The sequence below is a fragment of the Drosophila elegans genome, unplaced genomic scaffold (assembly GCF_018152505.1).
Source record: "Drosophila elegans isolate 14027-0461.03 unplaced genomic scaffold, ASM1815250v1 contig_208, whole genome shotgun sequence".
Taxonomy (NCBI): domain Eukaryota; kingdom Metazoa; phylum Arthropoda; class Insecta; order Diptera; family Drosophilidae; genus Drosophila; species Drosophila elegans.
The window spans coordinates 19,310,203-19,333,634 of record NW_024545578.1 but is presented as its reverse complement, the minus strand read 5'-3'; the positions used below and the strand labels follow the sequence as shown (position 1 = coordinate 19,333,634).

At 39.0% G+C, this 23,432-nt stretch overlaps 4 protein-coding genes and 1 long non-coding RNA gene across 5 annotated transcripts; 4 read left to right on the top strand and 1 right to left on the bottom strand.

Moving 5' to 3' along the window:
* The first annotated feature begins 2,342 nt into the window (after nucleotides 1-2,342).
* Nucleotides 2,343-3,063, top strand: LOC108142306 (cuticle protein 76). The gene is given in 2 exon segments (XM_017266057.2): nucleotides 2,343-2,852; nucleotides 2,854-3,063. Coding segments are annotated over 2 exon segments (591 nt in total). The 5' UTR covers nucleotides 2,343-2,382; the 3' UTR covers nucleotides 2,975-3,063.
* Nucleotides 3,064-5,224: 2,161 nt separating this feature from the next.
* LOC108142717 (carboxypeptidase B) lies at nucleotides 5,225-6,802 on the top strand. The gene is made up of 2 exons (XM_017266738.1): nucleotides 5,225-5,949; nucleotides 6,198-6,802. The coding sequence occupies exons 1-2, from the start codon at nucleotides 5,240-5,242 to the stop codon at nucleotides 6,640-6,642; spliced, it is 1,155 nt and encodes a 384-aa protein (XP_017122227.1). The 5' UTR covers nucleotides 5,225-5,239; the 3' UTR covers nucleotides 6,643-6,802.
* Nucleotides 6,803-9,008: 2,206 nt separating this feature from the next.
* Nucleotides 9,009-12,565, top strand: LOC108142715 (cytochrome P450 4d8). The gene is made up of 4 exons (XM_017266736.2): nucleotides 9,009-9,185; nucleotides 10,383-10,836; nucleotides 11,359-11,921; nucleotides 11,989-12,565. Exons 1-4 carry the CDS (start codon nucleotides 9,029-9,031, stop codon nucleotides 12,336-12,338), a joined length of 1,524 nt encoding a protein of 507 aa, XP_017122225.1. The 5' UTR covers nucleotides 9,009-9,028; the 3' UTR covers nucleotides 12,339-12,565.
* LOC108142716 (probable cytochrome P450 316a1) lies at nucleotides 12,556-14,218 on the bottom strand. The gene is made up of 4 exons (XM_017266737.1): nucleotides 14,062-14,218; nucleotides 13,577-14,006; nucleotides 12,975-13,513; nucleotides 12,556-12,919 (listed from the first exon to the last, which is right to left on the bottom strand). The coding sequence occupies exons 1-4, from the start codon at nucleotides 14,216-14,218 to the stop codon at nucleotides 12,573-12,575; spliced, it is 1,473 nt and encodes a 490-aa protein (XP_017122226.1). The 3' UTR covers nucleotides 12,556-12,572.
* Nucleotides 14,219-18,867: 4,649 nt separating this feature from the next.
* On the top strand, nucleotides 18,868-23,128 carry LOC108142279. Its single transcript, XR_001774289.2, has 3 exons — nucleotides 18,868-19,237; nucleotides 20,944-21,051; nucleotides 22,561-23,128. It is a non-coding gene; the product is annotated as an uncharacterized LOC108142279 (long non-coding RNA).
* Nucleotides 23,129-23,432: the final 304 nt, after the last annotated feature.

Genomic DNA, 23,432 nt, shown 5'->3' with positions numbered 1-23,432 from the left:
TTTAAGATGGATTCTTATGAAAGTTTTGAGCTAAGGCAAAATATTATTACCAATTATATCCTTTATTCTTTACTTTCGGAATACGAAAAGGTATTGCCTACTTTAAGTAATATTATTTTAAATTAACAAAAAATATTTTAGCACCTTATCTGATTTAAATAGTATTTCTTTTGTTTTAAAAATGTCTAAACTTTAGCAAAACCACTTAGGTTTGAAAACCTCATTTCTTTGTTTACATGATTGTTTGTGTATGTCCAAAATACTGATGAGATGATATTATTTTTTCCAGTGCACTCTGGTAATTGACTTTCGGCCTGGCCCTGACGCGTCATTTGTAATTGTATATCAACACGAGGAGCAGAGTCGAAAGAAGCGTTTATTAGCCATGGCCAAATGCAGCTAATTGAAGTTCAAATTGCGTTGGCGCATGAGTTGAAAAGGCAAAGGAAACCGTTGAAATGTAAGCACTCACATGTGATTCCTGTCGGTTCAATAAAACGTTAAGTTCAGTCAGACGACAATGCAGACGTAAACGAAGACGAATCCACTTAAGTCCGCAACCAAAAAAAAAATAGAAATAGGTAATGCGAAAGCCAATTCAACACTCAAACACAATCAGCAAAGAAAACCATTGCCGAATGTGGGGGGAAATAAAATCAAGCATAAATGCAATAATACAATTTATGTGCCGAATTTCATAAGGACCATAATGGACACACAGGCACACTCTCCGCTCCTTAATCCCCACAACAAAGATATGTGTCTTGAGTGCGGAGCCAACAAAGGTGACTTTCTCAAGTTGGCTCGCAATCGCTGTAATCGTAATCACATTTGGCGCCCTGATGCTGATGCTATTTGCGAGTGTGCGAGTGTGCGAGTGTATGAGTGTGTGAGTGTGTCATTTTCATTGCGCAAAACTTTTGCTCCGCCAGTCAAGGCAACAATGTCTCCAACACTTGCAAACCGGACATCCGGATGGATCCATCCATCTCCCATTCTCTGTCTCGTTGGGCAAGTTAACAACATTTGCTTGACGTTTGCCAATTGCATTATGACTCAATTGTGAGCTGAACGATTTTACGGACAAGCCAAGGAATCAAAGAGAGGCTTTCGCATCAATAGGGCAACTTCAACTCGAGTGTCGGTCCATTGATGCAGAAACAGAAACGGAAACGGAAACTGTAAAGCGGAATTTGAGTGCAGGTCAAATCAAAAAGCCATTTAAGATTAGTGACAACGCTGGAATTGTAAAGGTGTAGTCTATTTGGAGCTTTAATTTTTGTTTAGTTTTTATCAAACTCTTTTAAAGTCTTGCATTTTTATATCAATTTGTTTTTTAACAAGCATCATACAAATCTCTTCCCACCAATTACCAAACAAATTTGTTTGGCAGTAATTTCTATGTTTATTAAGCAACTTAACTTAAAAAATATATAAAATTTGTATCAAATATTATTGTGTATGTATAATAAGTAAGTTAAAGTAAGTTTAGAAACAAACGTTGTTGTATTTGACCTTTTGAGAACGATTTTTAAATAGGAACGAATCCACGCCGAGTAGGAAAAACTTTTGAAGCATTAGCTTTATATAAATTGCTTCCTTCTGATTTCTCAAGTCTTGAACTTTTTTATCTGAATGTATTATTTTAAAGAAGCAAAGAACGAAAATGTTTTTCTTCACCATCAAACAAGGCAGCTGAAGATATTAATACTGGGCTATTATGCATCATTGTTGTCACTCTTGAGGGTTAAAGATACACATATCCACATTTGGCTGCGTATCTTCATGTAACTGTGACTGTAACACTGCGATTGAGCGGCTTGAAGAGCAAATGGAACAGAAAATGCATTAACAATTTGGCAGCTCCGTTAATGCATCTCCGATGGGCCATAAATTGCGCGGCCGCAATATGTTTGGGCCACTTGATGGCCCTTCAGCGGTGAATTGTAAGTTGTGATGGCAACCGTCATCAGGCGGGCCAAGTCCATGGAATGTGGAGCAAGTGCGGCAAGTGCACAGACCTTACTACCTGATTCCGGCCGGCATTATGCAATGCCTAGGCCAAGACTTGGTCTCTTTTAACTGGGTCGACGACACGCCCTTCTCCAATATAAAGTATACAGTTATATATGTACATATATATATGTTCCCCCGCCTTTGTGGCTGTCACTTGGAGCTGGGCAATTGTAAATTGATTTGCCACGATCGAGGGATAGAGAAATGGATTTCTGAAAGTCACGCAAAGCCAGACGGCAAAGCTGAAACGAGTTTGAGGAGTGCGCCCGATTATGAGTAATTGGCACTGCGGTGGTCAGGTCTTCTATATATGGCCTGCCCACCGACTTAAACGGCACAGTTGTTCCCATAGCTCCACCAACCGACATGGCTCACTTCCAGTTCCTCGGCGTCGCCGCCAGCCTGCTGCTCCTGCTGGCCTCCACCAGGGCGGGATTGATTGCCCAGCCGAGCATCAGCTATGCGGGCGATGAGCACGCGGTGGCCCACACCCAGCAGAATGTGGTCAGGAGCTTCGACGGCACCGTCTCCCACTACGCCAAGTCGGTGGCCACGCCCTTCTCGCAGGTCCACAAACAGGACACCCGGGTCAGCAACAATGTCTACCAGCCGGCGGTGGCCAAGACCTTCAGCTACGCCCCAGCGCCAGCGCCAGTTCCAGTCTCGATCCCGGCTCCAGTCTACACCCATCAGGCTCAGCCGGAGCCATCTCATCTGTTCACCCAGGCATCGCCGGTTTACCATCAGCCTGCCCATGTCCAGACATCTCCGGTGTACCATCAGCCCGCTCAGGTGGCGACTCCTTCGGTGTACCACCAACCTGCCCATGTGGAGACCCCCCGCCGTTTATCACCAGCCCGCCCACTACAGTCACCAGCCCACCGTCATCCAGTATTCCCCGGCGGAGACCGTCTCCCACATGACCTTCGATGGGTTCGGTACCCATTACGGTTTCTAAACTATAGCTTAACTAACTTACTTTATACCTTGTTGCGTACACTTGTACTTGTTAATTAAATTGTTGAACAAATATTGATCGATCGATTACACTTATGTTTGATATCTTAAACGTTTTCAGAAGAATATATTATATTTATATATATATTCTATATATAATAATGTTTAATTTTGCTACGGCGTTTTTCTCTGGGTGTAGAAATTTTTAGCATCCAATAATTTTACTTGAAAAATTTGAGATTTTCTTTATTTAAAGTTTATGAAATATTTTAGTTTGTATTGTAGAAAAGTTAAAGAACGCATAAATTCTACCAAAATTTTGATACGTTTTTTTTTTAAATATATAGTTTTAAATTTAAAGAAAAATTTATTTGTAGGTATTTTTAGTTTCTGCATCGCCAACTTTTTTGCATCATGTCCGCTGCATTTGGCCACAGGCTCGAATCCCTCGATTTACTGGGCCCGCCTGCGGTTCACTCTCAGTTTATCACTCACGTTCGGAGGCAGCGTAAACAAATCATAAAAATCCACAGAAAGTGCACATTACAAATAGCCCCAAGTAGGACATTAGCTTTGCTCCTTACACCAGTCCGTGATCCTTGGTTTGTCGACGGGGAATGCGAATTGGGGGTGCGGAGGGGTTACGTGATTTGTGCAGCGCAAACTTAAAAATCGGACATGGAAACTACGTGACTCGCATGGCAACCGAAGGAGCCAGGAGCATTTGAAAGGACGAAGGACCATCAACTGGCGTGCCTTATGAACTAATAAGATTCTTCCCCTCCTCGTAAATTATGCACATTGACAACTGTAATCGGGAAATTGAAATCAGATTTTTGCAGGCTCATTAATTTTGCAAAAGAAAAGAAAACTCCCAGGGAGCCGGAAGCAAATCGAAAACTCTCAAATGCCCAAAGTCAATAATCAATTTGTGCGCTCCGGTTTTATCTATCCATAGTTTGCCCAAATGATAGCTTCATTAGCCGGCCATCAAAGTAATGGCCAAAATGATTACCAGAATAGAGACGGCAACTCCTGAAGTGAACTTCCGAATAGAAAAAAGAGGAGCTAAAGGCTAGAATTTGCAAAAAATGAAGCCATAAACTCAGCTTAGTCCGGGATCCTGCAGGACCTCCTGTCTCGCCCCTTTTTGGGCCACCGCTTCTGTCCGCCACTTGAGTGCTAAAAGGCGCAATGATAAAATATTTGCCCGACCATGGCAAGTAAATTTGTTGGCTAAAAAGTTGAAACGTTGAAACAGCTAACAAAAAGCAAGAGGCGAAGAAAGGCCGAGCCGTTAGTTGTTGTTTTTATTTAGCTGTTGCGGTTAAAGTTTTCCTACTTTCCAACGCCAGGACATCGTTCAAAGGGAAGTTGGCAAAATAAAAATGCAAAATGCCCAGTAAGACGTATTTATCAACATAATTACATTTTTTAATGGCCCCTTAAACCGCAAAATGGCTAAGCGAGATAAAGTCGTTGCGCAAAAATGCTACAAAATGGTGAAAACTTGCTTAACCATCTGCATTCTTTGGCTTTTCTTGGCCTAAGAAAATATTAACTCAATTAGGGCGGCCTTACCGAAAAATTTTTTGAAATTGCTCAAATAATTGCGGTTAACTTTTGTGATTAAAAATATTATACACTGGATTACATATCAAATTTCTTTCGCGTATATTTGTTTGCCTTAGAAAGACTTAATAATATTTATAAATTACACAAATCAACACCATTTTTGAGAAGGTCACACCGTATTTGTTTTCAATTCATTTATACTACATTATAGGCTCAGCTTTTTTTTTTATATTTTTGTTGGTTATAACTTTAAGAATGGTTAAACAATTTCATAAGGCTTTTGGCAAATAAAAGGTAACATTTGTGTTCAATATGTACGGTATTGAAAGCCCTCTTAAATTAATCAGAAGAGAAAAAATGCACATTTTAATTTGTAAAATCGCAGCAAAGTACAATTTGTTTTATAACTAATTTACCACCTTTTCTATTAGTTTTAGCCCGAGTGGGATTGAATAAAATAATGCTAATATAATGTTTGTGTGTATGTAGATAGAATGAGAACTCGTTTGGTAAAAAAACAAAGCTTAATTGCAGCGCGACATTCATATATATTGTTTATAAAGAGAGATAGTTTTATTGTTAACCTCTTTTTAATAAAGAGAAATAATTTAATTAGCTATCTCCCAAAGCTATATATAACAGCGATAAGGTCGATCAGAGTTAGTGCCCTCAACAGTGGCTCTCCGGCAAGATGTGGAGACCCCTGTGCGCGATCGTCTTTCTCGTGGTGATTGTGAGTCCGCTGGCGGAGACGAGTTCCATCCGCCGGCGAAAGTCTATCAGACTTCCATTGAGTGACTACCTCAACTATGACGGAGTGATGTCGTACCTGGATCGGTTGGCCATAGCCCACAGCGATCGGGTGACCCTAAAGGAGGTGGGTCGATCGTACGAGAACCGCGCCCTGAAACTCGTCATGATAACGAACGGAGACGGGCGGCAGGGAAAGAGGGTGATCTTCTTGGATGCCGCCTTGCACGCTCGGGAATGGATGACCCCCGCTGTCGCCCTCTATGCCATCAATAAGTTGGTGGTGGAGTTTGAGGAAAATGCCCACCTCCTGGCCGACTTCGATTGGCACATTATGCCACTGGCCAATCCCGATGGTTACGAATACTCCCGCAATAAGGATCGTTATTGGAGGAACACAAGGAAACCAAATGGCGGCGGATGTTTCGGCACCAATCTCAACAGGAACTTTGAAGTGGGCTGGGCAGAGGGTTTTCCGGAGCTAAAAGATCCTTGCGATGAAAATTACGCGGGAAATGAACCATTCTCCGAGGTAGAGGCACGTACAGTGCGCGACATTATGCACAGCCTGGTGGAAAGTGAGCGAGCCGTCATGTATCTATCCCTGCACACGGCCAACCGTTCGGTTTTCTATCCTTGGGTCTATGAATAGTGAGTATTTTAGTAACTGTTGAGTTGGGATATACTGCTTATAGCTACAAAATTATAAAATTATCCTTTCAATAGTCATAAATAGGCAGAAAAACATATTTCAACTTTGAGGTCAGCTTACCACAGATAAGGGCTTGTTTATTATTGATTGAGACAAAATTCTCCTAGAAATGTATTTGGAATTGATTTCTGTTTAAAAACTGTTCTTCTGTAAGTGAAAAATACTAAACAAAATGTTTTCTCTGCAGTACTCCAGTGCCGAATCAAGGGGAACACGATGAAATCGCCAAGTATGTCGCCGATCAAATATTTCAGAGCACTGGCACGGTAATAAAGCCGCGGCAGGCCGCTCAATATGCCGGAACATTCGGCGGTACCAGTATGGATTACGCCTATAAAGTGGGATTCCCCCTCTCTTTTGTCTTCGAGATGTCGGGAACGGGCGGGGACCACGTGGAGTACAAGTTTTTCCCACCAACCTGGGATATACGCCGCTTAGCTGATGAATCGTGGACGGGTATTCGAGCGTTTGGCGAGAAGGTCATTGAAATGTATCCGCCCTCCCGACAATTAAAGCCATCACAGATACAGAGACTTACCGGAAGTGCATCACGGAATTGGGGCTTAAGTTCCATGGTTGGAACAACCACCTTCCTCCTCGTATATTTTACCAACAATTTTGAAAGCCTTTAAATGAGATATAACTAAAAATACTCCTTTCTTCGATCCGTCTTATCTCGAAATAAGCAGAAAAAGCTAAAAACTAAGAGCCGTCCTGTCAATGTTATGGTAAGGTTCTACTTTCTAATCTTTCAATAAACATTAGGTAAAATTGTTGTTTTCAAACCACAAATTTGTACTGTACATCTTCTGTTATACAAGAACCAATAACTTTACAAATTTTAACTAGATCACTGTTAGATAAACCCTTAAATTAAATTTAAAAACAAGAAAGAAAGCAAACTTCGGCAAGCCGAAGTTCATATACCCTTGCAGCTATTGCATGAATTAAATACTTTTGAAAACATTTAAATTATGATATACTTGAGTATATGCTGAAAAACATTGAAACTATGATGATTAGCAGCTCAATTATTATATAGTTATTTTATATATTTTTATTATTTCTATGGGAGCTATATGATATAGACGTCCGATTTTGATAAAATTTAAACCATAATTCTGAAATAATTAAACATTGCTATATGTCGAAGAACTAAACAAAAAATTAAAAAACAGAAAAGTTATAATTTTTTTCATTTATTTTTCCGATTGTTCCTATGGGAGCTATATGCTATAGTCGTCCGATTTTGATGAAATTTAAAACATAATTCTGAAATATTTAACCATTACTATATCTCGAAGAACTAAACAAAAAATTAAAAAACAGCAAAGTTATAATTTTTTTTCAATTATTTTTCCGATTGTTCCTATGGGAGCTATATGCTATAGTCGACCGATTTTGATGAAATTTAAACCGTAAATCGGAAATATTTAACCATTACTATATGTCGAAGAACTAAACAAAAAATTAAAAAACAGCAAAGTTATAATTTTTTTCATTTATTTTTCCGATTGTTCCTATGGGAGCTATATGCTATAGTCGTCCGATCCGGCTCGTTCCGACTTATATACTACCTGCAATAGAAAGACAACTTTTGGGAAAGTTTCATGCAGATAGCTTTAAAACTGAGAGACTAGTTTGCATATAAACGGACGGACAGACGGACGGACAGACGGACAGACGGACATGGCTAGATCGACTCTACTAGTGATGCTGATCAAGAATATATATACTTTATAGGGTCGGAAACGTCTCCTTCACTGCGTTGCAAACTTCTGACTGAAATTATAATACCCTCTGCAAGGGTATAACAACAATTTAACAGAATGCAAAAACATAACATGTTCTTTAAAAAATTGCCTTTTTCAGTTAGTAAAATGAATAATAAATTTGTAAACATTCATTTCTTTTACATTTTGTTCTTTTGAATTTCCTTCAAGTTTAAAATCTAATTTTTAATTCGTGAATATGCAACATATAAGCATTTGGTTATCTTCTTTGTTATTTGCAGGCCTTGCGGAAAATATCAGATTCTCTTGCACTCTTTAAAGAGTTTTAATATCCAGCGGTGGGCAGTGGAAAACCCCCTTCCGCCAACCCATCCATTTATCACTCACTCTCTTGCACTCTTTTGCATTACGCATACGCCTCGTTGTCCGCCTGTTTGCACTTGCTATCAACGTGACTTGGCTGCTTCGTTGGCGTGGAAAAGGGCAGGGCATTTCGGGTGGAAGAGCGGACTTGGGATACCCGCATATCACTCGCATTGTCCGATACATTTCACATGCTGCAATTAACGCAACAAATTGCATTTTTAATATGCAAAATTAATGCGAAAAATCTTTCTGTGCCAGCGGAGCAGCTGAAAGGAAGCGGAACGAAACGAAACGAATCGCGAGATATATCCAAGCATTTTATTTATAACAGTCATTGTGAAAATTGAAAATCCACATTCGGAGTACAATTAAAAACACTTTTCGCTTGCATGTGAACATTCTCGTTCTGCTGTGAATATTGTGAGCGTTTAAAATAATAAAATGCCATTACAAAGTCAAAGTTGCCTGGCCCCAGGAAGCTGCTGTTAATTAGTTTTTTCGAAGGCAGCCCTTGGCCAGCTGACGAGTCCAACCGTCTATCTATCCATCTAGCCATTCATTCATGCACTTTCTGCGCTGGAGTTGGGTCAAATGTTTTAATTTCCGCACGAATGTCTCTAGCGGAAATTACTTAAAAAAAAAGTCCACCACCCAGGGCGGGTGTCAATCGCCTGGAGGGCCTTGCTATCAGCCGCTACGGTGAAAATAATTACTAGGAATACGAGTGCTTAATAGACCCACTCGTGGTTCCCTAGCTTAAAATAGTCTACCCAGATTAGCACAATTATCGCTCTAGAGTCTAAAGCTTCGCTGCTTGCACTTTGGGTTACATTTGAATCCGAATCCGATTAGATTTACGTTTGCCGCTCTCGGATCGCTCGGATCGTTCGACTGGTTAATCGGCGTTTCAGAGTGCGAAATGCTGCTGCTATTGCTGGTTGTGCTGCTCTTTGTCGCCGGATGGATCGTCCATCTTGGCCAGGCCGATCGCCGGCGGAAAGTGGCCAATTTGCCGGGACCCGTGTGTCCACCGCTCATTGGCGCCCTACAACTAGCCCTTCGCTTGAACCCAAAAAGTAAGTATCAATTGGATAATGTAATACTTTTATTTCATATTTTAATAAACATTTGTTGAAATTCTGTCAGAAAAAACTTTAAAAATATAATTAAATATAGTATATAAATATATATACTGAAACCAATTAGAGATATGGATAATAATTATATAAAAAATATTGCATGCGTTATCTGATCAATTTAATTGGCAAACGATCTCAATTTCTGGCATTGTGGGGAGCTCACTCATGCAGTTCACTGGAATGAAATAAAAATAATGCTAAAAAAATTATTATACAAATTGAATTCAGGTCGATGGAAAATATTTTTTTAATTACTCCTTTGTATAGATTGCGATAATGTAAACTTTGTGAATCTGCAAACAAGGACCATACTTGTTTAGTATTACATTACATATAAATTTAAAACTACATTTTTTTCGAAGCATTAATCTGATCATTTTTTTTTCTCTCTTCTCATTTATTTTATGAGAAATATTGTAGCAGATATTTAATATTATTCATCAGCTTTTAATGACTCAGCAATGAAAGCTTAAAAGCTGTTCGTGATTGCTTCTGTTTTTACGCTTATTGATAAGAAAATACGAGTATTCACTAAATATCAATGCAAATTCAACTTGACTCGCTCTCTTGTTTTTATAATTTTTTTATCTATGTAATGCATGATTCTTACTTTGCTCAGGCTTAAATATTATAATTTAAGTCGACCGGTTTTCAGAAAACCGGATACACTGAAATGTAGTACGTATTCGTGTAAATAACTTTAGATTTTAAGCTATTATTGACGGAGAATTTCGAATTGCTTCTATAAAATATCAGCCAGGTTTAATGATACCAATATACTAATTTTAGTATTGGTAAAAGCAAACATTAAAAACCTTAATCTAAAGCTAATAAAACTTTTCAACATACAACACAGATTACCTTGGAATCTCTTGTATTATCGCTAAACCATTTATGAACGAAACCTGACCATTAATAGATTTTCGTTCTTATCAATCTGAATTCCTTTATAAAAACAAGCGATATATTTTCTTTATTGGTATTTTTAAACTTGTTATCTTTTTGTATTATTAGTAAACATTTTTGAATGTAATGGTTACTTATTTTTATTTTATTTTTCTGTCTGTTTTTTTACATTTTTCATTATTTAATTTAATTTTATTTTTTAATTAATTATTTTTTCTCAATTTTTAGCTTTTTTGGAGTTGGGTCGTGAGTATGTGAGCCGATATGGTCACCTCCAGCGAGTTTGGATCTTCAATCGACTGCTGATAATGAGTAACGATGTGGAGTTAAACGAGCAGTTGCTGAGCAGCCAGGAGCACCTGGTGAAGCATCCGGTCTACAAGGTCCTTGGACAATGGCTTGGCAACGGGTTACTCCTCAGCGATGGCAAAGTGTGGCACCAGCGCCGCAAGATCATCACGCCCACGTTTCACTTTTCGATTCTCGAACAGTTTGTGGAGGTATTTGATCAGCAGTCAAACATTTGTGTCCAAAGGCTGGCGCAGAAGGCGAATGGCGAGACCTTCGATGTGTATCGGAACATTTGTGCAGCCGCCTTGGACATTATAGCCGAAACAGCCATGGGCACAAAGATATATGCGCAGGCTAACGAAAGCACACCCTACGCTGAGGCAGTCAATGAGTAAGTACTGTATTTTACACTGCTAATAAATACTACAGTAAAAATAAATATTAAACTTTGAATGTAAAATTTCAAATTTTAAAATCATAAATTCAAAATGCTTATTAAATTGCTTGATTTAAATTAAAATGTTTGAATTAAAGTTGAAAATATTGGATTGAAAATGGGTCCTATTTTACGCTTTAAACCTTAAATATTTTAATCAATTTTATAGTTCAATACTTAAAATAGCTAAAACCACATAGTCTAAAAAGTGTTCAAATTAATGTTGAAAATATTGGTTTAAAATGGTTCCTGTTTACTTTATAAGCAAATTAAATTTATTTTAAATTTATCAAATGAAACATTTGGCACTTTAAACCTTAAACATTTTAAGCAATTTTATATTTCAAAACTTAAAGTAGCTAAAGCCAAAAGGATGAATTCAGAGAGAAATGTATGTCTTGATATACTAACTATTTTATAAGTGTATAAATTTTTAGATAATTTTAAAATATACTAATAATTTCGGCACTTTTCCAGATGCACTGCCTTGTTAAGCTGGCGCTTCATGTCTGTTTATCTGCAAGTGGAACTGCTGTTTACCCTCACCCATCCGCACTTGAAATGGCGCCAAACGCAGCTAATCCGCACAATGCAAGCCTTCACCATCAAGGTGATCGAACAGCGACGTCAGGCTTTGGAGGATCAGCAGAAGCAATCCAGAATGATGGACACCGCTGACGAAGATGTGGGCTCCAAGCGACGAATGGCCCTATTGGATGTCCTGCTGATGTCCAGTGTTGATGGCAAACCACTGACCAACGACGAGATCCGCGAGGAGGTGGACACCTTCATGTTCGAGGGTCATGATACCACCACCAGTGCTCTGTCCTTCTGCCTGCACGAGCTTTCCAGGCATCCCAAAGTCCAGGAAAAGATGCTGGAGGAGATCCTGCGAGTTCTGGGCAACGATCGCAGCAGACCAGTCAGCATTCGTGATCTCGGGGAACTCAAGTACATGGAGTCCGTCATCAAGGAGTCACTCAGGATGTATCCACCTGTGCCAATTGTGGGTCGCAAGCTACAGACTGATTTTAAGTACAGTAGGTGTCCTTACGAATTTAATAATCAATATGAAAAAATTAAGTTAAATGTTTTACCTTCTTTCAGCGAATTCTGTGTACGGGGATGGAGTTATACCAGCGGGCTCAGAGATTATAATAGGTATTTTTGGAGTCCATCGACAGCCGGAGACCTTTGCAAACCCGGATGAGTTCATTCCAGAGCGCCACGAAGACGGATGTCGCGTGGCACCTTTTAAAATGATTCCTTTCAGTGCCGGACCACGAAATTGCATTGGTCAAAAGTTTGCCCAGCTGGAGATGAAGATGATGCTGGCCAAGATTGTGAGAGAGTACGAACTTCTGCCGATGGGTCAGCGAGTGGAATGCGTGGTTAACATCGTCTTGCGATCGGATACCGGCTTTCAGCTGGGAATGCGCAAGCGCAGTAATACATAAGTATTAAGGGTTGTTCAGGGATTTATAATAGTTTATAATTAAACTGACTAGGATAACTCATATACGTTCGAAAAATACAGTCACAATTATTTTACAGAGAATATTACTTAAAGTATTGTCTCAACAACAAAAGATTAATATAAGACTTTTCCGGAAAATTATTAAATGGGCTTAATACCAAATACTTACTTTATATATATTAATAAAACGATTTTATACAACTCAAAGTAAGATTTATGTATTATACACAAATTTCCGTGGCCTCAAAGCCAACTGAAATCCATTGGATGAACCTAAAATAAGTCGCAAATCCAAACGCAGTTCATCGCCGTAGGGCAACAGTTCAAACTGACTGATAATGGGGGCCAGCAGAGTTTTCAGTATCGTAAAACTAAAGTTCCTAGCTGGACAGCATCGAGGCCCAAGACTAAAACTTAGCAGTTCCGGAGAGGAGCCTAGGAATCGTTCGGGATCAAAGTGGTTGGCATTCGAATAACGATTTTCATTACGCTGCAGCTCATAGAGGTTGATATAGATCTCGGAACCAAAGGGTAATTCTCCATCTCCCACGATACTATGTGCTGTTGGAATTTAAGCTATAAAAGGAATGAAACAAGATATATCACTCATACGCACTGTAGGGAAAATCCTTCTTAAATTGCCGGCCAACTATCACCTGTGGCGGATAGAGTCGAAGAGTTTCCTGTAGCACAGCTTTTAGATAAGGAAGCTTTTCCAAATCCCATCCCTGGTCCTTGTTCTGAGCCAATCTTAACTCCTCCCAACACCTCTGTTGTACTGAGGGATTTCTGGCAATTGTGACGAGAGCGAAACAAAGTGCTGAGCTGCAGAGCAGGTAACCCAGGTAGTTACAGGTATTCAACTCCCCACAGATTTCTTCAGCTGTAAGTTCGGGATCTCTACTTTTCAGGAGAATGTCGAGCAGGGATTCATGCCATTTTTGGGGTAGTGGCTCTAGATTATCCTCGACCAAAACAAGGCCGTTCTTTAACTTGTTTTGCTTTTGGTGCCGGGCTATCAGATTCTGGTGTACTTCATTCAGCCTTCTTATTAAACGATTCTGACGTCTTCTCATCAAAGGAGAACTAAGCCAATAGTTGAACCTGTTGGCAGACTGCAGGCTGAGGAAGCGTTGTCTATAGAGCTCCGCTAAACTGAAAAAGAAAAGGGCGGGGAGATGTTAACAAACTCAATGGGTAATATCTGGGAATACCTACTTTGCTAGATTCTTGGCATATTCCTCACTGGGATTGGCCCCGCAGGTGGTCCTTACCATCAGTTCCAAGACATTGGGAGCCACTAATTCCCAAATATTAAATACTTTTTGGTCTGCTTGATCCACCAACTTCTGATACAGTTTCTCCGCCTGCTGGCGACACAATTCCATCAGCTGTTCCAGGTTCCCATTGCCAAACAGCCCACTGATCAAGCCATGTCGCTTTTGCCACTGATCCGGTTGACACATGAGGACACCTCCTTCCAGCCAATCCTTCATCAGCTCATATCCCGTCTCCAAGTGCGTTTCACTTTCCAGAAGCTGTCTGCTGAGCTCCAGATCGGCCAGTGGAATAAAAAGGCGATGGAAGACCCAACAACGAGTCAAGGAACCATATTTTGTTAGGTATTCGGTATTGCGCTTAAAAAAATCTTTCAGCTTAAGTTAGAAATCAATTTCCTGAAATAAGTTTAAGGATTCACCTACTTTTCGGACTTAACAGAAGCAATTTGTGCATCGCTCCCATCAGTGGCCAGGTGAAGGGTCCTTTTAGGGTCCTGATCATCAACCGCTGCCGACGGGTCCTGAAATAGTTGAAGGCCGAGGCCAGGCAAAAGCACACGAATGTGGTGGTCAAGATCATTTTTTGAACTGAGCAAAAACACAGCACTCGCTTGTCTATGCTAATCGCAGCGAATCGCAATCGCTTGCATCTATCCGCTCCCCAGTTTATGGCTGTTCGAGGGGCAATGCTTATCTCACGGGGGCCTTAAAATCTCCCAATCTTATCGATGTCAAGACCCCTTTGTTAGGCACAATAATATAATCCAAGCGATAGTTAAATCTCGGGATAAGCTGAGATAAGTTATTTACAGAATAAAAAAAAAAAATATATATATGTTAGGGGCTAAATGGCTAATGGCTTTTTAAAGCAAACAAAATGTTTTATATGGGAAATTGTTTGGTAAACATTTGTTTTAATTTAGAATTTTAATTTTGTTGCTAGCAACATGAGTTCCACAAAATGTTGCTAACCCACATATCAACATGTTGCTCAAACTACATACAAACAATATACATACTTATGATGGAATTATTATTAGAATTATTATATTAGAATTATTATATTAGAAATATATGAACTATATTTAAGGTAATTCGAAAATATTATATCATTTATTGTATAGTTTATTACTGCCGCAGCTAAAATTGTTCTAAGCCTCAATTTTGGAAATAAAAAGCGTAAGCTTAGGACACACGCTAGCAAGTCGACTTGATTGGCCAAGACGAAAATTACCAATACCCAGTGGAGGCGTTGGGAATGAGATAAACAGATGCGCCATCTGTGCGATACAAGATACTCAGGCGAGAGTTTTGACTGATAAATATTTAAATGCTTACCTAACATTTATTGCTGCTTAGCCGGGGATGTGGGACAAGATTCGAAACTATTAAACAAACCAATTTGGGGCAATCGAGTGGGGAGGACGATAAAGGACGAAGCATGAAGGACTAAGGACTTGGGGGCATAAGCAGCTGTTGTCCCGGCGAGCAAACAAATCTTTTGCCTTTTGTCCGTTTGCGGTTGCCGGGGTCATCGGCGAGGGTTGGTCAACCCTTTCAGGAGTTTCGGCAGTTGGACTGTCAAAAGTACATTTGCCTTGGTTACGCCACAGAAATATCCCCCAAGCATGTAATGACAATATCAGGAGTGTCCTTACCCCTCCCCCGACCACTTGTACATCTTGAATGTATATATCCTTGCCCTCGGGGAGTTGGCAAGAGCTGAGTTGAGCTGAGTTTGTTGTGTTCCATTTCCATTTTGCGGCGTTGATGAAACTTTAATGACACTCTGCACGCATTCAAGGGGCAAGAGATGGAGGGCCATGTGTCCAGCTTCGTTTTTTGCTGCCTGCCCCGGTATTTTTCTGCACAATTTCACTTTGAGGCAACAGACAAAGCCGACTAATGGCGGCTAATGAAGCCAATTTTATTGGGGATTTTGTGGGCCATTGAACCCGGCTAGAAGCACTACCAATTTCCCAAGTTGGCCGTACTGTGTGAGTGTATTTATGGGGCCGAGGTATTCAGGCATTCATACGTCAATGTCACGACTCACAAGTACAAGGACTCGGTCGCGGACGCGGACTCACTGTCCGGAGTCGAGTGCAATGGCCAGCGGCCATGTGACCAACACCAAGTGCTCCTTTCACCACAGTATCGCGTATGCAAATGAACAAAAAAATTGATGACAGCGTCGCCGGTGACAATGAAAAGTAAGCGAACTACAAAGCCACCAGACCGAGTGTTACGCAAAAACAGAAAACACCGAACGAACAGAAAACAACAAATCGGAGACCGACAAACGGCAGCAGGATACAAATCCTTTCACAGGCCTGCCGAATATGCGCTCCTGCGAAAAATTAAAACAAAGACATTGCAACAATTTACATTCCCATTGTTTGCCTCGGCGGCAGATACAGTTGGCAAAAAACGGCAAATAGATACACGTGGCTACAGTTCGTTTCATTAATAAAAAACCGAACAATCACTTTTGCATTTGTTTTACAAACAACAGCATACAAACATAATTACGACGTTCAAAATAAAAATATTTATTTTGTTGTATCTCAAAAACAATTGAATGAAAAGAAAAAATACGCAAGCAAAAAATGTATATATCCGCAAAAAAATTTCGTAAAATAGTAATTTGTAGATCTTTTTAATAAAATTGTTTATTATTTTAAGCTAGAGCCGATTTTATAATAGTGGTTCTATGAAAAAGGCTTATTAAGCCTATTAGCTAAGTGTATTGATTAATTAGTAAATTTGTATTGTGCTAATATTGCATATTAATTAAAACTCGTACTTTGCTAAAACAAAATGTTGTGGACTAAAGTTATGCGAAATCGGTGCAAAAGGGTTTACAGCTTTGAAACGCAGTGTACATTTCCCTATAAATTGCAAATGCAGTCGGTCAGGCGGCAAGCTAGAAGGAAAAACGAGGCACAAACATACATGGAAAGCGAAGACAACTAAGGTGAGGGGTATGGGTAAAAAGGAACTAAAAGGACAGCTCCAATTCGAGTGAGGAAAATACATAATGCCGCCATAGTGAATTAGGGAAATATCTTTCTTTAAGGTAAACCATACAATGTTAACTTCAAAATTTATTAAAATTACCTATAATTGTTTCTTTTAATTCTTTTATATGTTAACTTATAAAGAAATAAATATATAATTTAAATAGGTTCTTCTATTTTGTATATGTAATTGTTATGTATGCCTATATTTTTGGAAAATATTCATAAGTCCATAAGTCACATTGTAGGGTACTACAAAAGAATGTAAGCTGAAATATTTCTCGCCATTTTCGATGTTGGCATTGTGGTTTATCTTGGTGTTGTTGGCTGCAGGAAGCATTTTGCATGAATTGCCCATAAAAATGATATGCACATCAAGATTGTCTGATGTGACTTTTGCGATAAGCGGGCAAATTTGCTTACTAGCTCACTTTGTTCGAATTGTTGGAAAACTTTAAGGTAAAAGCATTCCTCACTCATAACTCCACAGTGCTAATCAAGACGAACGGCACTTGGCTAGACATTTAATTTGGCCGCTGCTTCTAAAAGGTTTCCATCAGTCTCAGGCACGCCCTCCGCCCATTAACCACCCCTTAACCATCACGACATTAACCATCACCCATTAGACGCCACCCATTATAAGCTGGGGTTTAGGTACTATTATCACTATTACTGCACAGAGAAAAATTGTAAGTCCTTTTTTTTTTACTGAGAAATGTTAAATTTAAATCTCAAAAATAAACAAATTTTAAATAATTTGACTTAAAGTAATGCATATTCTAGCAGTTTACTTAACGTTTTGAAAATTAGTATTTTTATCACTTAAAGTAAATCTAGTGAGAGCATATGGCTATTTATTATCTTTTATGGACTTTAATTTAGTTTTCTAAAGTATTTCTTATAAGTACGATATTGTTGCTGATAAAAACTAAGTTGAGAGAAGAATTAAACTGTTTTTTTTTTCACTAAGTTGCAGGTACCGCATACTGGCATATTAATAGTCCACATCTCATTTCTTTGGTCCCCATTTCCCCATTTCCCAGATGTCATATGTCAGGCGGCTGTAATATTACGAGCTGATGACTGCGTTATGATTACTGTCAGCAGCAGGCACTCAATGAATAAGCAGATGCGAAAGTGTCAGCCTCTCACTTCTGCGTCCTTGTGTTGTGGGCTTATCACGCACTTTCCGCCCACAAAACCACGCACCACCCACTCGCACCACCACATGTGACTTGAGGTGTCCCGCAGCGCCAACAACTTTGACTCGGCAACAATTTATCACAGCCAATTTAACCAGTTAAGTGCGAAAAAGGTTTCAGCAGACTGAACTTTACGTGGCTCAAAAGTGAGGTAAAGTGCATGTGGAATAAAGAATTGAACGAATTCCGGAATGGAATCTGGCCACTGACCACTGAATGCATCTGTGTGTCTGCCGGCGGCATTTATTTGTTTACAATCTGTTTGCGCAAAAGCTGCCGCCAGGCTTAAAACACTGCATTTGCATTCTGACACCAGCCGGGAATTGTGGGGCATGAAGGACTGGAGTCCTTGCATGGACTAATTGAAAAAGACAGTTACCATAAACGAGCACATTTGCATATCGTATTGTATTTTATTCACAGTTTTTTTTTTTAAATCAATATTCCCATTTTATTTTTTGATACATTTGTGAAGGGATTGAACATACAACATTTTAAAACCAGCATAGTTATCTAACACTGTTAAATTTTTTTTTAAAACTAGTAAAATTAAAGAAGTTTGGATTGGAAGTTTTTTATTTTCCGTTAATATTGTGAAAGAATATATAAAACTATTAAAAAAAGGTTGTCTAAGAAAATATTTGCAGAAATGTATTGTAAATTAAAAAATGTATTAACCTTTGAGTTGAATTTTACACAAATGGTTAGACTCGTAAAATTACTCGATTTTTTTGAGTACCCTTCAGTTCTGAGAAAACAAATTTGACCAATTCCCTTTAGTCCCATTAGCACATATTTTGTGCGTAACAAGTGCTTTCTAATCACTTTAAAATGTATTTTTTGTATTTATTACATCTACTCAGCTCAATAAAAACGTCAGTGCCGGAGATTGAGTTTTCCCGAGGGATCACTAGAAACGGATGCTGGAATTTTGAAATTCATCTGCTCTCAAAACGAAGCTATTTATTGCCGTGAGCTCCGTCCATCGGCAGTCAGTCGAGATTGGTTCTCCGCGTAACAGCATTCAACGTCTGAAAGTCGACTGATTTTGGAATAGTTTGGTGTAGTTCTTGTTCTTATGATCCTGTTAAAATCAAAAGCGGAAATTTTCGACTGCGAGTACTTTGGCACAGTAGAGATATAGCATATTTGAAGGCTGTACGATTCCAACACATACGTTTCGACTAGTAATTCCTGTCCACCTGACCGGAAAGTATAGCTTCAGTCAGTTGCCGAGCGGATTCAGGAAGCCGATGAAAATCGTTTTTGATCAAGTGGCTACGAACAAGTGTTAGCTTATGGCGAGTTCAGTGATTGTCTGAAGGACGGATCAATCCCTATATTGATCGTAAATATAGCGATGAAAGGCTAAAAAAGGTCAGTATCCTTAGACAAAATCTCTACACTTTTCTTGAGGTTTTATTTTTGATCCCATATTTCCATTAGTTTATTTAATATTTCATATTATTTTTGTGACTTCTTCATTAGGGTTTGTAGTCGTCTGTTTTAATTAACATTTACTTGTCTTTTTTGTGATGAGTTTTTATTACTTTCACCCTCTTGAACGTGTGTTATGCACCTTAACTGCTACTTTTGAACGAAGCGTCAGATGCGAATCATGGTATAAAGGGCTTAAACGTCAGTTTTAGCTGAATGGCACCAAATCGGCTTTCGCCGCTCTCTTTTCCAGTCACTCACATATGTGTGTGAAAGTGCAAATTCATGTTTTGTTTGACTAAAACTGTATAAATCTAAAGACCAAATGCCAGCAGTCAACTCAGCTCAGGGCTCTCACATCCGAGGGATTAAAGCGGAAAATGGGTGGGAAATGGAGTGGCAAGGATCCAGGAAACGACGAGGTATTCGAAGCCATGTAAATGGATTGCTCTGGGGCTTCGGGGTCAAATGGAATTAGCCGCCATTTCAGTGGGCTGCTGGGTTGAGGGTCGTTTCAAGACGCGAACACTTGTTGCTCGGTACGAGCCATTTTCACACTCATTAAAAATTTGCATAATTACGCCTGCCTCCCAGCTCATTAACACTTTGAAGTAGACAGGACTTTTCGTAAGGCCGCGAGAATGTTGAATTATAAATGCATGCAATTAAAAACAATTACATGGAATTCCATTTTCCACCGCATGCTCATATATAAGTTCATAAACAAATAAAGTGCGCACAACGATGCTAATCCCTTAAGCCACACCCAACTGTTCGCGGGGGCGTTAATATAATAGGGGCGTGGCTGTCGAAAAAGGGCTATCAATTTGCATTGCGTTTGGCTCATTAGCGTCGCTGCCACTGACCACTTGTAAATTTGGCATGTCTATATGGAATATACTGGTAATTTATAGCCCTGCAGATGACATTGCTGCAGAGAGGGCTGGTAGTTTAACTATCATAAATCTGTTTATTAATTATCCAAAAAAATAATATTAGGTAAATTATGTTGAACTTGTTTCACAAGTAAAGATAAACAATTTTATAATTAAAATTTAGTGAAAACCCACTCTGAAAACAATTTGTTAATTAGTTTATATAATGTTAATATGTATTTTCTTTAAAAAATGTATTTGTACTTTTAATTTAAAAAAATTTTAAATGAATATAAATTTCCCCTTTTTATTTAAGTCTTCCAAATCTCACCTCGTTTGCTTTGCCCCTTGACAGAATAATGCCCATTCGCTTTTGTTATATGATTCCCATACATAAAATTATCATTAGTGGGAAGCATTTATTTATAATGAAACTTTAATAGCTCACCTCGTTGAGCTCGCTATTTGACAAAATAATGCGGTTACGCTCTTGTTCGATGGTTTCACATATTTTATAAGCTTGAATTACAACCAACAGCAAAGAAATATTTATTTAAAATATTTTCAATGGGGCAACTTTGCGATAATAATATGAGTAATTAAATGTCAATAGAATTAAATCCAGACAAAGTGACACAAATATTGAAATCAAGTAAACAGTATTTGAATGAGAAAATCCATTGAAATATGAATAATTTTTGCATGGATAATTTTTAAGTTGCACAATCAATTGAGATTATTTATATTAACTAATTTTGCTTTAAGTTACAGATATTCAGAGGTAATGTTATGACAAGAGGCAGTCATCCAAGCCAACTTGGCCAAGCTTATTGACCAGAATCGCTGAATCTGCAGTGGAAATTGCTTCGTCGCTAAGCCGTAAGTCCAACATAAAAAATCACTTTTCTCTGCCAGACGGACAGGGCGTTTTTTTTTTGCCAGGGTGGCCTCGGACTTGCTTTCGATTTTCCATCGGCATTGCCGAATGATTCCCGCTTAATATGCCAAACACAATTTGACTTTTATTCAATATGCAAAAGATACGCGTCAATTTGTTGCTTGTCTGCAGAACTTTTTAATCTTGCCGAGATTCCCCCAGCTGCTTGCGCTCTTCCGATTCTTTAAGTCTTCAATTTACGTGGCTGGCATTAACTTCTGGCTAGTGGCAACATAAAAGATGTTGTGGCCAGATTTATGTTGGCAGTTTTACAGTCATTTCAAGCACTACCTCGAAGAGCAGCTACTTAAGCCCGCGCGCGTTGAAAACTTTTGCAACTATTAAAGTCTTAAGTAGAAGTGGATAAAGAGAAGCTGCCGGAGTCAGCTAACTGTAAATGCATTTCCACAAAAACAACAAGGATATCACGTTGCCTGGGAAAACTTCGTCTTGGTCTGTTCTACTTATGCGGCCTGGCCAACACTTTCCGTTTGTTTGTTCGAGGACAAGACAAAAACTGACTCAAGCCCACATTATAAGTACTGTGTGGGTGTCATAGGGTGTGTTTAGTAAACACTGTTTACCCCAGTAAAACCAGGTGTGCTGAATAGAAGAGGGATTCTGGTCTAGCAAGACTAGAAATTATAATATTCTGGGGTGCTACAATTTGGCGTACCAAACCTCTACCGATTTCCACAAATGATAATATTACTTTCCATATAAAAAAATTGCTTAAATAAATAGTGTAAGCAATTTTTTAAAAACTTTGATCTTCGTTTTAAATTAGGAATATAATTTTATATTCTGATTTTATATTCTATTTTATATTCTAAACTGGTTACCCAGTTTGATGTTTATAACGCAAAAATGGTAACGATTTCAAAAATCGTATTCAGCCGGTACCCTTTGGATTTAATTCCACCTGATATCCAACACCTTTGCTGTCTTAACTTTCTTAAAAGTATTCAGAGCACCTGATACACTTTTTTCATCTCTTTGGCGCTTAACATTTTTTGACTTATGGTAAGAGCAAACGAAATGTCAAATGATTTTTCAATCCCTCCACCCGAACTTACCCATAATATGCACCCTCTTTAGCCTTAAATCAATGTTGACAAAAGTTTTATTGGATAAGTTTGTTTAACGACAAGCCAAAGTAGACGCACACAAAAGGGCAGGTAAAAAGGCAAAAGTTCTTCCCGTTTTGTTGAAAAATCAAATTGAGCAAAAGTTGATCTCGAACTGGATGGAGCCAATGGAAAGTGAAGGGGGCGGTGGAGAAAGCCGGAAAAGTTTTCTGCAAAAATCGTTGGACGCGGCAAGTTTGCAATTTGATTTGTGTTCAATGTGCGCGCAATTGATTAGCCATTCTGCCAGTTCATGAATCTCCGTATTCATTGAGTACAAAACTATAACTATTATATAAACTATCTTAAATACCTATTTTCCAGAGCATCAATGCACCCTGAATGATCATTATCAGGTGGGGAATGACCCGGAAAGCTTCTCCTTCAGGCCCTCGTTGCACTCGCCATTGGTCAACATTTGTTTGCAGCCACATGATCTTAAATGACTTTCTACCGGCTCCCTGGATCCGTTCGGCAGCTCCCTGAAGTTATGTTCTCCAGTCATGTGGTCAGGAATAACTAGTTAATATCGTATATGTCGGAATCGTTCAGCGTTCAAACATGCCATATATCCACTGTATCGAAGTAATCGCAGTCGGGGAACATCCGCATTTAATTTTTGCAGGATCCATGGAACAAGAATTGTACCCAAAGATATCTAAAGCAGCTGCATTTTAGATCTGGTAACCTGCTACACGGGGAGCCAAACTCGACTGACTCGGAACTAAAAAAAAAAAAACCTTCAAAATAATCTAAAATTAATGCTTGAGAACTAACTAAATAAATTGAAATATTAATTAAATTTCTATAGAGCTTAAATCATAATCATCTCTGTTATTATTGCAATCTGATTTTAAATATATTAATAAATCTGGTAGCAACAAAAACAAAAGTTTGCAATCCTATTTTTTTGCTGTGTGTATATACCTTGGATGAAAGCCTGGCGGCATCTGCTATCTTCATCTGCAAGTTTGCCAAGTGTGCCACACAAGAATTTTGCGGCAAGGACTAACAACTGTTGCAGGACTCCCAGGCGAAACCCACACCCACACACACACACCCACACCCACAAGCACAATGGCACTGTGGTTTTCCGGCCGCAGACTCCTGCTGTTTAATATGCTATTAAATTACATTAAAATTTGAAAAGAGTTGGCTGGCGCTTGTTGGCTTCCTGATAAGCGTATTACGAGGCT

What these genes read in the sequence shown, in the direction of transcription:
- LOC108142717 (XM_017266738.1), top strand. Translation starts at nt 5,240, where the DNA reads ATGTGGAGACCCCTGTGCGCGATCGTCTTTCTCGTGGTGATTGTGAGT. An exon ending in TATCCTTGGGTCTATGAATA is followed by an intron (nt 5,950 to 6,197) that starts GTGAGTATTTTA and finishes TTTTCTCTGCAG; the next exon opens with TACTCCAGTGCCGAATCAAG.
- LOC108142715 (XM_017266736.2), top strand. Translation starts at nt 9,029, where the DNA reads ATGCTGCTGCTATTGCTGGTTGTGCTGCTCTTTGTCGCCGGATGGATC. An exon ending in TACGCTGAGGCAGTCAATGA is followed by an intron (nt 10,837 to 11,358) that starts GTAAGTACTGTA and finishes GCACTTTTCCAG; the next exon opens with ATGCACTGCCTTGTTAAGCT. An exon ending in ACAGACTGATTTTAAGTACA is followed by an intron (nt 11,922 to 11,988) that starts GTAGGTGTCCTT and finishes ACCTTCTTTCAG; the next exon opens with CGAATTCTGTGTACGGGGAT.
- LOC108142716 (XM_017266737.1), bottom strand. Translation starts at nt 14,218, where the DNA reads ATGATCTTGACCACCACATTCGTGTGCTTTTGCCTGGCCTCGGCCTTC. An exon ending in GCTTCTGTTAAGTCCGAAAA is followed by an intron (nt 14,007 to 14,061) that starts GTAGGTGAATCC and finishes TTAAGCTGAAAG; the next exon opens with ATTTTTTTAAGCGCAATACC. An exon ending in TAAGAAGGATTTTCCCTACA is followed by an intron (nt 12,920 to 12,974) that starts GTGCGTATGAGT and finishes AAATTCCAACAG; the next exon opens with CACATAGTATCGTGGGAGAT.